Source organism: Leucopleurus acutus (genome assembly GCF_964270905.1).
Source record: "Leucopleurus acutus genome assembly, chromosome: 1".
Taxonomy (NCBI): domain Eukaryota; kingdom Metazoa; phylum Chordata; class Mammalia; order Artiodactyla; family Delphinidae; genus Leucopleurus; species Leucopleurus acutus.
The window spans coordinates 84,085,450-84,099,368 of record NC_139142.1 but is presented as its reverse complement, the minus strand read 5'-3'; the positions used below and the strand labels follow the sequence as shown (position 1 = coordinate 84,099,368).

At 42.8% G+C, this 13,919-nt stretch overlaps 1 protein-coding gene across 2 annotated transcripts in view; it reads right to left on the bottom strand.

Annotated features, from left to right (window-relative positions):
* CHP1 (calcineurin like EF-hand protein 1) overlaps positions 1-13,605 on the bottom strand; it is a gene marked incomplete at its 3' end in the record, with an annotated part of 36,931 nt that extends 23,326 nt beyond the window's left edge. For both annotated transcript variants that reach the window (XM_082835874.1, XM_082835873.1), the window contains exons 1-2: positions 13,315-13,605; positions 5,440-5,512 (exon numbers count right to left, since the gene is read on the bottom strand). In XM_082835874.1, the coding sequence (XP_082692000.1) occupies positions 5,440-5,512; positions 13,315-13,381 (140 nt within the window). In that variant the 5' untranslated portion in view covers positions 13,382-13,605. The remainder of the gene's footprint in view (positions 1-5,439; positions 5,513-13,314) is intronic.
* Between the last annotated feature and the right edge of the window lie 314 nt (positions 13,606-13,919).

Here is a 13,919-nt window from a genome sequence, read left to right as displayed (position 1 = left end):
AAAAGGTTATCTACTAAAAGAATGAGAATTAGACTGGCATCGTGGTTCTGTGAAACTCCATTCTGGAATGACTGATACCATTGTGTACAAAGTAAGTGCTTATCCAGGATATTGAAATCATCTGCCCTCTTGGAGGAAGTCAAAGAAGAAAATGAGTCTCAAAAGCACTTAGTTTTTAAGCAGATAAATGGCTACCATTCAGGAAACAATCTCTTAGAATTTATAGGTAACCTTATTTATTTGTTTGTTTGTTTGTTTATTTATTTATTTATTTTTGGCATTTGGGATCTTAGTTCCCCAACCAGGGAGTGAACCTGGGCCTCCGGCAGTGAAAGCGCTGAGTCCTAACCACTGGACCGCCAGGGAATTCCCTAGAGGTAATCTTGTTTAAAGTGATATATAACAACACAGCCAACTAGTAATTTCAGTAATAACTTTCTTGCAGAGTTTAACTGGTCTGTACTGTCCCCTGTAGTCAATTTAACCTGCACGGATTTACCATCCAGGAATAGTTTTCATCACGGTATTATTTGAGAAAAAGTATCTGACAAAAATCCAATATTAAAATTGCTCAAAAAAATTGCTCAATGCACAGGATATTTTTAAAGTAAACTTTTAATGAAGTATAACATACATACAGGGAAGAGCAGAAATCACAAGCATTCGGTATGATGAATTTTCACCAAGTGAAGATTATAACCGGCACCCAAATCAAAAAATTGATTACTATCAGTACCCAGATACCTCCTTCATGTTCCTTTTGTCTCTATCTGCTCCCCTCCTCAAAGGGTAGTCATTATCCTGACATCTAACACAGATTAGATCAGCACCAAGGATATTTAAACAAAAGAAACCTTCTCTCACCCTGATCTGACCTACAAAGGACCATTTCAGGGCACCTTATAGGACCCAGCTGGCTTTTCAAAGACCAATTTCAGTGGCAGTGGTAGAAATATTTCACCCAAAATAATGGCACCTGAAGAAAGTAAGATTTGTGAGGTTATAGTATATATTTATATTCTGTGAAATACCGATCTAAAGATTACCAATCATTTTAACTCAACACCTATTGGTAGGCCAAGGAACTAGTGTTCTATAAAACATACTTTGGGGGTGAATCTCTGAAAGCATTTTGCAGAAGCGCCATTTCTAACCAAAGTCTTCTATAGTTTCTGCTTCATGATCCCACTGAGACTGACACTTTAAAAAAAGGAGTACAGGTGTTTCCCTGGTGGTGCAGTGGTTAAGAATCCACCTGCCAATGCAGGGGATACGGGTTCGAGCCCTGGTCCAGGAAGATCCCACATGCCGCGGAGGAACGAAGCCCATGTGCCACAACTACTGAGCCTGTGCTCTAGAGCTCGTGAACCACAACTACTGAAGCCACAACTTCTAGAACCACAACTTCTAGAAAGGTCAAGACAGGCCTTGAGCTGAGTCTAGCGGTAAAGGCTGGAGAGAGATAAATCACTCTATTACTATAAAAGAATTCTGAGTTTACCAGGTTATGTCTACGGCTGGAGGGAGTAGAAAAGATGGGGTTGGGGGAGAGGGGACGACAATCTATAACAAGATGGCCAGGGGCTGAGATGGCCATTGTCGCAGGCACAGCCACTGTGAAATCCCTGATATTGGGAGGGTCCAACAAAATGATTTATTGATATATACACAGTTGACCCTTGAACAACATGGATTTGAACTGTGTGGGTCCATCCACGCGTGGATTTTTTTCAATAGTTAATACTTCAGTATTACAGGATCCATCATTGGTTGAATCTGCAGATGTGGAACCACGTACACTGAGGGCAGACTATAAGTTATTCTCGGATTTGACTGTGCAGAGGGTCACCACCTCTAACCCTTGCATTGTTCAACGGTTAACTGTAACATGCTAGTTGTTTACTATGTAGTACAATGGGGTAATTTCTTCTTGCACTCAAGGTGGCTTGGGGCTTTTCCCGTATTTTAATCCAAACCATGATGGAGATCAAAGAACAGATTTCAGACCAACTGCTTTGTAATGCTGAATACAAAAGAATCAGCTAGACTCAGGTAACCATGAAATCAAAAATTACCCTATCATTTCCTACCATCTCTTCCCCTACCAAGAATTTGTAGAAACCAGAACAGAAAGCAGTGCCTAGTGCATCATAGGTATTCAATAAATACCTATCAAATGAGTGAGTTAGTTCACTGGCTTTCCATAGAGTGTGAAATTATGTTTTAGGGGCAGAGCAAATCTTGCCTAGATTTTAAGGAGCAGGTAAGACTAACTGACACATGGAAAGTTTTCACCTCTTCTGAGGAGAAACAGCTCCTTTTACAAAAGATTTTCCATTGTTTTCCAGCAAACAATGAAAGTGATTAAAGCACACATTTACAAATCACCCTTTCTAGAAAGAAGAAAAGGACTCAAAACTAATGTGAAGGGTTTCCCTGGTGGTGCAGTGGTTGAGAGTCGCCTGCTGATGCAGGGGACACGGGTTCGTGCCCCAGTCCGGGAGGATCCCACGTGCCGCAAAGCGGCTGGGCCTGCGTGTCCAGAGGCTGTGCTCCGCAGCGGGAGGGGCCGCAGCAGTGAGAGGCCCGCGTACCGCAGGAAAAGAAAAAAAAAAACTAATGTGAATTCTATATCTTCACTTAGTGGTTAAATCTGAATTTATGAGGAAGACGTAATCCCAAACTCAAGTAAATTATTCAAGTATTTGGGCTGAAGGAAAAATAGAAATTTCTAGTCTTGTTAATTTTTCTAATACAAATTTATATAGTCTCCTCAACAAATGGTGCTGGAACAGCTAGATATCCACAGGCCAAAAAATAAAGTCTGACTCTTACATTTCTATCTATTGTTACACACACACACATTTTGTTTTGTTTTGGCTGCACTGCGCGGCATGTAGGATCTTAGTTCCCCGACCAGAGATCGCACCCGCGCTCCCTGCAGTGGGTTAAGTGCACAGTCTTAACCACTGGACCACCAGGGAAGTCCCTTCTTTCTTTTTCATTTTGTATAAATATACCAAAAAATACATATATATATTGTGTGTGTGTGTATACATATACATACAAAAAACTCAAAATGACAAACATCCAGTTAAAAAATAGGCAAAGGACTTGAATAGGCATTTCTCCAAAGAAGACATACAAATGGTCAACCAGCACATAGAAAAGATGCTCAACATCATTAGCCACTAGGGAACTGCAAATCAAAGCCACAGTGATCTACCATTCACATCCACTAGAATAGCTAAAATCAAAAGAGAGATAGTAAGTGCTGATGAGGATGTAGAGAAATTTGAACCCTCATTACATTGCTGGTGGGAATGTAAAACAGTACAGAGCTGTGCAAAAGAGTTTGGTGGGTCTTCAATAAATTAAGCATAAAATTACCATGTCACCCACAATTCTACTCCTAGGTATATGCCCAAGAGAATTAAAACATAAGTCCACACAAAAATGTTCATAGTAGCCAAAAGGTGTTAACAACTCAAATCTCTACCATCTGATGAATGGATGAACAAAATGTGGTCTATGCATACAATGGAATATTATTCAGCCATAAAAAGGAAAGAAGTACTGATACACACTATAACATGGAAGAATCTTGAACATGTTAGGGGACTTCCCTGGTGGCACAGTGGTTACCAATCCGCCTGCCAATGCAGGGGACACGGGTTCAAGCCCTGGTCCGGGAAGATCCCACATGCCGTGGAGCAACAAAGCCCATGTGCCACAACTACTGAGCCTGTGCTCTAGAGCTCGTGAACCACAACTACTGAAGCCCACGCGCCTACAGCCTCTTCTCCACAACAAGAGAAGCCACTGCAATGAGAAGTCCATGCACTGCAACGAAGAGTAGCCCCCGCTCACCGCAACTAGAGAAAGCCTGCCCACAGCAACCAAGACCCAAGGCAGCCAAAAATAAAATAAATTAATTAAAAAAAAAAATCATGTTATATGAAAGAGTCAGTCACAAAAGGCCACATACTGCATGATTCCATTTATATGAAATGTCCATAGAGAGAGGAATGGGAAATGACTGCTCAATGGGTATGAGGTTTCCATCTGAGCTGATGAAACTGTTCTGCAACTAGACTGTGGTAATATATAAACGTATTATACAGTGTTGTGAATGTACTTAATGCCACTAAAATGTACACTTTGAAATGTGAAATATTATGTTATGTGTATTTTTCCTCAATTAAAAAAAGACAAAGAGGGGACTTCTCTGGCGGTCCAGTGGTTAAGACTCTGCGCTTCCACTGCAGGGGGCTCAGGTTCGATCACTGGCTGGGGAACTAAGATCCTGCATGCTGAGCAGTGCGGTAAAAAAAAGAAAAAGTACTTAGTGTGGTTTTTGCACGTGATAGGTATTCCGTAGTCATTGACTTTAATGACTGGGCAGCATGGTTTTGGTCAATTCCAGCTTTCAGTGAAGCCAGATTTTGTCCTAAACAAACATGGCCCTATGGATTTATCAGCCATTTTCTAGCTCTTCTACCTGAGGATTATGCACAAAGGCTCAGCAACTATATTCCTCTCCCTGTCATGCTACACCCCACACCTATGCTACAAGGCTTCTAAAGAAGTCCTCCATTGTTTCTTGACAGCCGCCAGAAAGGCAAACAGCTTCATTCTATATCATTCAATCAAAGCTGAGGAACAACGGTAACAAAATGCTACTACTGAGTTAGGTTGGGAGGTGGTGGTAAGGAGATATTTCATTTGACTATAAGACAATTACAAATATGAAATGATACAGCATTACATTACTCAGAAATCATATACTTACTCAAGACCAGTTTCTCAGCTGTGGCACTACTGACATTTAGGGGGGATTGTCCTGTGCATTTTAGGATGTTCAGCAGCATTCCTGGCCTCTACCCACTAGACATCAGTAGCATTCCCCAGCTGTGACAGTCAAAAATGTCTCCAGATATTTGGCCGCCCAAGGGAAAATAGCCATCAGTTGAGAACCACTGCTCTAGACGAAAATACCGAACATCTTATCTAACATTAATACATATAAACTGATGTACCCTAGGAATATGGGTTGGGTTGGGAAATGAGAGGGGAAAGGACAAAACAACCTACACCATCTTGGACTGCTATGGGTCAGCCTCCTGAAAGCTAACATGTTTGGAAAAGAGCTGTGAGAAAACTCAAGCAGAGAGAGCCGAAATTCCCAAAGGTACATTCATAGGACCAGAGCAATGGCCACCCCAACTAAGGGGAGCTGGAGTAAAGTAGCAAGCACCTAGTGATAAATGTAAATTCATTGTTCTGCTTAGTATGTAAGTCCCCTGTGGATCAATGATACTCAAAGATGAGTGAAGAAATGGTCCCTGTTCTCTGCATTCCAGATGCCTATTGTGTCTGCTCTCTGGATAAAGGCAGCTATTCAGACGTTGTCAGAAAATAAAGAACGGAACTGCCTACCTGAGAGTCCCATTCTCTCCTTTGTCCAGGCTGGTGAACCGGCTGTAGAGGCGGGTGATCTGACTGTGGGAAACTAAAGAACACAAAATTAGTCCCAGTTGGAGAAGTTGCCCTCTACTCGAATTGAACCTGAATGTGGCCCTTCAGAAGCCAGCTGCTCTTCTGGTCCCAGGCCAACATTAAACGCTTCAAAGTCAGTAAAGTGGGCCGAAATCTCAACTCCAACTCACCTCTAGAGTGTCAAAGCAGGAAGAATGAAAGGAGTTAGAAAATAACCTAAATCAAGAGTAAACAAAATTGACTCTCAGGAATGAAGTCTAGGCTTAATTAAGACTGTGTTAAATGTCAGGTAGTTAAGATTTAACAAAACAAGGCCAAATTTAGTTTAAAAGGAAATTGTGAAACTTTCACCTTTCAGTACCCTGACTTAGAGGCTATGAAAATGCATGCTTCGATTAAAAACGCATCTCTATTAATCAGTTTGATGTTTCAGGCTGGCACAGCTGGGTAGGTAACTTGTGTTGAATTAAAGATCGGGGCTGGAGTTCCCTGGTGGCACAGTGGTTGAGAGTCCGCCTGCTGATGCAGGGGACACAGGTTCGTGCCCCAGTCCGGGAGGATCCCACATGCAGCGGAGCAGCTGGGCCCGTGAGCCATGGCTGCTGAGCCTGCGCGTCCGGAGCCTGTGCTCCGCAACGGGAGAGGCCACAACAGTGAGAGGCCTGCGTACCGCAAAAAAAAAAAAAAAAAAGATTGGGTCTTGTGAAACAGATTGTATTTTAAAAATCTGATTTACTCCTACCCCAAGCATCAGTGGCTTTATCTTTTCCCTCAGGACTGATCTTCGGGTAAAAGATCACCACAGCCTTGGGTCAGCCTCTTCTCTGTGATGGCATGACCTCCACTGAGTTCCCAGTAAAGGAATGGGCTCCGAAAAAGGAAATTAGGTAATTTGTAAAATGGTCATGTTATCATCAGATGACATCTACAAGGAAGCTGTTTTGCTCCTCATTTTGGACTAACTCAGGCACAAGCTGACAATTATGAGGTAATAACTACAGGTAGACAATGAAACTTTGGAAATGCAAAAAGGAATTTCTGGGAAATAGTTTAGTCTCGTGGCAGATTGGAGGTAGGAGGAAAAAAAGAAGTTATCAAAGGAGAAAAGACAACAGCCAAAAAGCGTGTGGCAAGTGTGGACTTTGTCCTAGGCTGTACCTTCACGGGTAAAGGGGTGGCTGAGGGAGTCCTGGTAGTTGTCTTCCTCCCCCAGCTCAAGAAACAAAAATCCACCTGCAGTTTTAGGAACAATGGGATAAAATAAACAGGGCCACGGGCAGGAGAAACAGGAAGTGAGTGGCCCAGCGCTAGGAGGAGAAGACACACTGGGCAAAGCTGTGAATTCTTCAGCGTCAGGTTTCAGCGCAGGCTGGGCTCCGTTCTGTACGACTGGCTCTCTAAGGAGAGCAGAGAGCAGAGGAGGAGGCAGAACCATTCCCAGCCAGGGCAGAGCCAGCAGGGGGCCAGACACTGAAGCAGTTGTGGACCTTTCTGCTAGTCAGGCAGGTGTCAGTAGCTTGGTGTACACTCTTGTGAGAGTCAGGTTGACAGGTTCTGATTCCAATCACGGCACCACAGCATACCAGTGAGGGGTGGGTGAGTGGGGTTGTGTAATGAACTAACAGAATCCAGGAGAGGAAAGCGCTTGGCAAAGGTCTGGCACTTGGTAAGCACTCCAGGTTAGCTATTATCATCATTATCCTTACATTGTGAGCCTGCAGGTACAGTTTTACTGCTGTACTAATTAATCTCCAGCTTTCTCCTGATTCTGCCAGTCACAACCGTTTTCTTCAGGAACCTGACTAGGCTTTGGCCTCGGGCCTCAAAGGCTGCTCTAGAACTAAAGTTCCCTTTAGTTTTCACAAAATAAGTCAGTTAAAGAATGACTAACTTTCCCAAAGGATTTTTTGAAAAAACAAAATTCGTTCACCATCTCAACATCACTGCTTTCATTTCTTCATATATCATCTAACATGTCACTGTGTACTTTACATAAACATAATAGCTTATTTTTCATTTATTAATTCATAATTTTTCTATATTGGAGTCCTTTTTAATAACTGCATAATATTTAGTCCACTGAGTATTATATATTTCAGGTTACTTTTCTTTAACAAGGAACACATTCAAATTGCAGTTCTTTTTATACTAGTTTTTTTTTTTTTATTTGAGAAAACAATCTATCCACATGGTAAAAATGGTACAAAAGTGATCATAGGGCTTCCCTGGTGGTGCAGTGGTTGAGAGTCTGCCTGCTGATGCAGGGGACACGGGTTTGTGCCCCGGTCCGGGAAGATCCCACGTGCCGCGGAGCGGCTGGGCCCGTGAGCCATGGCCGCTGCGCCTGCGCGTCTGGAACCTGTGCTCCGCAATGGGAGAGGCCACAACAGGGAGAGCCCCGCGTACCGCACCAAAAAAAAAAAAAAAAGGTGATCATAACGAAAAGTCACCCTAACAACCGCATTCCTCAGTCTCCATTGCCAGAGTCAAACACTATTACCAGTTTACTGTGAATCCTTCTAGAAATTCCGTATGTATGTATATATGAGTATGTACAGCAAGTTATAAAATTTTTAAGTTGGAAGAAATGTTGTCACCTTTTCCAACTTCTTCAACTAACAAGTGAGCCATCAGACATCTTTCTAATCTAGAACACCATCCAAAAGAAAGGGACACTGAAACCTTATAGTACGATTTTTAAAATTCCCTTAGTGAGTAATGGCATGACATTACATCCCATATTTCAGAAAAAGAGATCAGTTTATGGCTGAGTTCCTAATTTACCAATATGTTAAAAATAACTGTGTAAATAAGTATCCAAACAACAATAAAACTGCTATCTTCCAGGACAAACTGGGCTATGTGGAAATCAGGGGAGAAATGTACAACCAAATGCCAACTTTTAACACAACTCAGTATGGTTACATCTCAATCTACCTCCTAAATATCGGAACTAATGTTATAATGATATTGTTACAAAGAGCTCCGTTAGAACAGACGAAGAAGGAGGAGAAAGAGAAGAAGGAGAAGCAGCAGCAACAGCAGCAGCAGCAAGTAAGCAGACTTTAATTCAGGTGCTAAACTCACTATGACCAAGAATATAAAGCAAACTCCAAGGTGTATACCTCAGATCAACTTCAGGGAGCAAAAAGGTATTGGAACTGCCACAGAGGAAGGCAGGACAAGTTTCCAGGAAACTATTCTCACCAGAAGGCGCTAGGTTAGCAGGACAAGTGCCCGAAACCTGCATCATTCTTGGTAACCCAAAGGAAGTCTCAGGAGTTGACAATTACTTTCAGAAAAGGCTGTGAATGTGGGCATATCTTGAACGAAGCTATATTTTTCTCCACTGATGGGCAAATAATTAGTTTCTATTGTTGAAAGGTTACTTAAAAGACACTGCTAATCTTCCTGACTAAAAGCCGTTCTGACTATCATTACTGTGCTCAGAGAAAGAAGGCATTTCACAGAAATGCCAAGCACTAAGGAGGAAAAGCAAAGTGAAGAGTAAAAATGAAAAGGGAATAACAAAAGAAGTCATTTTGCCCTTGCCTTTATCCTAAATCTTAACGCAGAAGAACAGATTAATAACCTAGGTAAAGTATATATGTGCAACCGAAGGTAACTCTCAAAAGATTGAGAGGTTGAAGCCTGCACCCCTAACCATTCCTCCTGAACACTCCACACCCCAATATTTCGCATTTCCTCTGGTAAGAGGACTTCAAGAGCTGGCCTACTCTCTCAGGAAACCTATAGATTAAGAGACTTAAAAGAGATCAAAAACAAAAACTTTCTTATAACTGGGGATGTCTAAATATGGACTGAATGATAGATAATATTTATAGAATTATTGTCAACTTTCTTAGGTGTGATAATAGTATTCTAGTTATGTAGGGAAAAAAACCGCTATTCTCAGGAGATACATGCAGAATGCTTAAGGGGTGAAGGGTTCTAATATCTGCAACTTTAAAATGGTTCACCAAAAATATATATATAGGGCTTCCCCGCTGGGCAGTGGCTAAGAACCCGCCTGCCAATGCAGGGGACACAGGTTCAAGCCCTGGTCTGGGAAGATCCCACATGCTGCGGAGCAACTAAGCCCGTGCGCCACAACTACTGAGCCTGCACTCTAGAGCCCACGAGCCACATCTACTGAGCCTACATGCCACAACTACTGAAGCCCACGCGCCTAGAGCCCGTGCTCCGCAACAAGAGAAGCCACCACAATGAGGAGCCCGTGCACCGCAACGAAGAGTAGCCCCGCTTGCTGCAACTAGAGAAAGCATGCCCACAGCAAAGAAGACCGACGCAAACAAAAATAAAAAAATAGGAGCTGGAAGACAGCAGCAGGGTCTTCTGTAGTGACAGAACCTTCAGGCACTATGGCAAGGCAGATGAGGGCCATGAAGGGGTTCTGCATTTTGAGCAGGAGCAGCCTGAAGTTGAACTTCCACTTACATTCTAGCCCAGGAAATTATTCTCAAGCAATTGCCTTTGCCTGTCTTGTGCTCTTTGTTGCAACTACAGAGAAACCCACACTAGTTCTATCATCACTACACCCTTTCAAACAAACAAAACCTCACTGGCCTGTAAAACGTACTTCCCAAACCTGTTCAATATCTTTGCCATGTCACATGACACACACCAGAAGGTAGAGGCTAAAAATAAATCAATCGGCATTTATTACTACTCAGTTGGCATGAGTTGTTTCTCACAGATTATGTGGCTATTTTTTTTTAAAAGGTTTTAAGTAATTCCCAGCCAGGTTATTGCCACACAGTTAAGTGAACTAAAGGTGGAGCATACAGAAATTCCCAAGACACTTATGACCTTTATGTCCCTTAATGACAACTTTTATTGAAATGATTTTAATTTATGGAAAAGTTGACGAGTGAAAGAAGGTGATAGAACTAAGACAATATAGCAAATGTTTTACGCCAACACAAAGTGTTTTTAGACAGTGTTTTTCAAACAGTTAGAAAAAACAGGATTTCTACTCCTTTCAAAGTTTTATTTCCTTAGAATTGGGAAAACATGATTCCTAATCCAATATCCCCTGAAAATAGGAAAAGTGTAAAATGCCGTCACCTCTCCAGTTATATAGCTCTAGACAAAGTTTTTACAACTAGCATATGCTAATGGTATTTTCCCAATAAGATGATTGTTTTCTGTGGTTCAAAAGGTAATAGCTAACACCTGGTGCTCATTACATACCTAGACACTATTCTAAGTAGTTTACATTTTTCTCATTTTATTCTCACTAGGAATCCTATAAAGTAGGTACTATTATTATTCCCATTTACAGATGACAAAGTTGAGGCTTACAAGGAATTCTTACTTAGAATTACTTTTCCAAACACTTAGAGATTAAATTTCAAATACCGGATAACCTAGTCATACATGAATTCTAATCAATTTAGACTTATGAATGCAAAGCTTTCATACTGAATATAAAGTCAGTTTTACTCAATCATGCTACATTTTCTTACTGGCAAAGCGAGTAAAGAAATGTCTTATACTTGTTCTTAACTTGAAGTGTTTCTGACTGATAGTTCCCCAAACTCTTAACAGAACAAGAAGCAGAGGAAAACAGGACTAATTCCACCTCTCTACCCGACCCTCAGGTATCCGTTGTTTTTATTCTTCTAAACCTTTTGCATCATGCTAAGATTAATGCTTTAAAAATCAACTCTGCTGATCGGCACTAACTGGATAAATTGATGGCTCAACTCCCAGAGCAGAAGAATGACAGGTAGCATACTGGGGGAGAAAGCACCTGGAAGCCACCCAAAATGCCCTAGGTTAATTTATCCAAATCTAATCAATTCATGCATGAATCAAGGCCCAATTCCTGTCCTCCTCAAAGCCAGCTCACAAGGACTCTTCCCTGAGTTCTGAAAGAGGTGCCACACAATTTCAGGTACCCTATGTCCTGATGCTAATCCTAACTCCTGTGGGCTTATCTCTATGACAGGTTTGTGAGCATCTTTTGTCACTATCTGCTTTGAGTACCCAGTATCATACTGAATTTAGACATTGCAAAAATTCAATAAGTACTTGTTTCATTAGGCTTTCTGGCTCAATACATACATTTGTACTGGTTGTGGCTGAGACTCTCCCTCAGGCTTGATTCACTTTTCGGCAACTAGGAAAATAGTTCTGCAGGAGTACTCAGTTCTCACAAGGTCACACAGTAAAATATAATCCAGAGTCCTAAGGCAATTGAGGCCACTTTCATTTGGTCAAATGTAATAAAACCAGAATGAGATTATTGCTCCCTTCCTCTTGAGGTAAAAATAGCTTTTTCCCACCCTCACTCTGGTTTACACTCCCTCATTATGTGACTTTTAATTTTAAGCATGAATGCTTTAACTCTGGTGTCACCTTAGACCTACAGTAGTTCTTATGTTCTCACAAGTGTGGCCAGAGGTCATAACCACAAAATGTAATAAAATGCTTGCTGAATCCAAACTGCCTACGTTTCTACTCTTGGAGTCAGGGTAAGTCATAAAATGACCATAAGGTCAAGTGGCCAAATAAGTACTGCACATTATAAACAGCTAACTACTTTCTGTCATTCATTCAAAATCATCAAAAGGACTACATTGGTAGGCGGTGAGGCCCTTAAAGTCTTTATGGAGAGGCTTAATGACGGTAAGTTAGGAGATGCTGAAAGCAGTAAACCAGTCTGACAAGGGATGAGTCTAGATAACACCCCTTCCAACTTGAAGATTCTAGAAAGTTGAACTTGTCAGAAAGCATGGGACAGCATTTAATTTATCTCAGGCCACCACTGCCTGAATAATTCTGAGGTTCCCCCAGCACTCAATATTATCTGCGAATGGACCACTGAGTTATTTACTGGTCATCTCATTATCAAAGACAGGTATCATGAAGACTCAGAGCCCGGATGTTTACATAACTCATGTAAAATACAAGAGTCATAATGAATTACTGAGAAGAGAAAATAATGTATGCATTATCAAGGACTACACAAATGTATGATGGTGTTTTACCGGGCTTCTGAATTCCCAAAACTCTGTTGCCCCTTTCCAGTTAATGAGGAAGAGACTGGACTGTAAAAAATCAGTTCCTAGTACAAATTCACACTGAGGTTTTTGGAGCATATCCAATTTCCACGGCGACTGCATGAAGTATCCCAGCATAGTAGAAATCAATAGATCTGAAATTAGGACAGCAAGCATCCTCACTGTAAATAAAAAACTGGTAGTCACAGTATCCGTGCTTTCTCTCCACAAGCTCAGAATGAAAGAAGTCTCATATTCAGACCCCTGATTCTTTAAGGTGTCCCGTCCTGTCTTCCAAAGCCTTACTGTACGATCTCACTTTCTGGATTTATTTTTCCGGTTGTGGCAAGAATTTGTTTGATTTCCCACAGTTGTCAGTGGTTTTAAATCCTTGCCCAGAAACGTCACGGGAACGGACAGAAGGTTTTCTACAGAATCCATCCACAGTTCCTGAATTTGAGGTTGATGCGAGGAAAGATAAAGGAAAAGAGTTCGGGGGGCTTTCAAGAGCAGGGGGAAGAGAAAAGAGCGGGATCAGTGATCTACGGGTGATCATGACTCCCGCCTTTGGTGGGAAGGACAGCCCCACAAGAGGCACTGCCCTGCTCCAGGTAGCTGTAGCTTAAGAACAGGTCCTCCATCATCCCCGAAGCTCCAGCGCTGGAGGCTGCCCAGGACTCCCCCCAACCTCCCGGGACCTCATCTCCAGACCTCAGCGACAGTCGCCCTTGGTCCTGAGGCCAACCGGAGGCGCTCGGCCGCGTTCCCACCCCCTGCCCGAACTCACAGCCAGTTTCCTTCTTGATCTCCTCGAGCTCTTCGTCCCGCAGTAACGTGGAGGCCCGGGACCCCATCACCGAGCCGGGAGCTCCTCCGGGAGCAGCGGCGCCAGAAACGACAGCGGCGGCGGTAGGGAGGGAAGAATGGGAGGAAGAGCCAGGGGTCAAGAAGGGAGAGGGCAGTGGTTCTACTGTGGACTGGGAAGGGAACCCAGGGGTGGCGCGCGGGGGAGGGCGGCCCGGAGGCCCAGCCAATTGGGAATGAGGCTGAGCTCAGCGCCGGAGCCGACGTCGACGCTCCTAGCTCCAGCCCGCGAATGAATCAGCCCAGCGCCGGGCCGGGTCTAACTAAAGACGGGCCACGCCCCCGGAAACATGATGCCACCGGCCTTAAAGGGGCAATTCTGACCCTAGCGCCCGCAATTAAAAGGGCAACGCCATTGACCCACTGTTTTACAACACAATAACGTGTGGCAGGCGGTGTAGCCAACCTGTTTCTCACAGAACTCTTACACTAGAAATTCCACCCTACGGTTGGCATGGATTGCGGAGAGAAACAATAAAAACAGACAAAACGTCGCTTGAGTGAACGCTAGGGTGTGTCTCCCGGGAA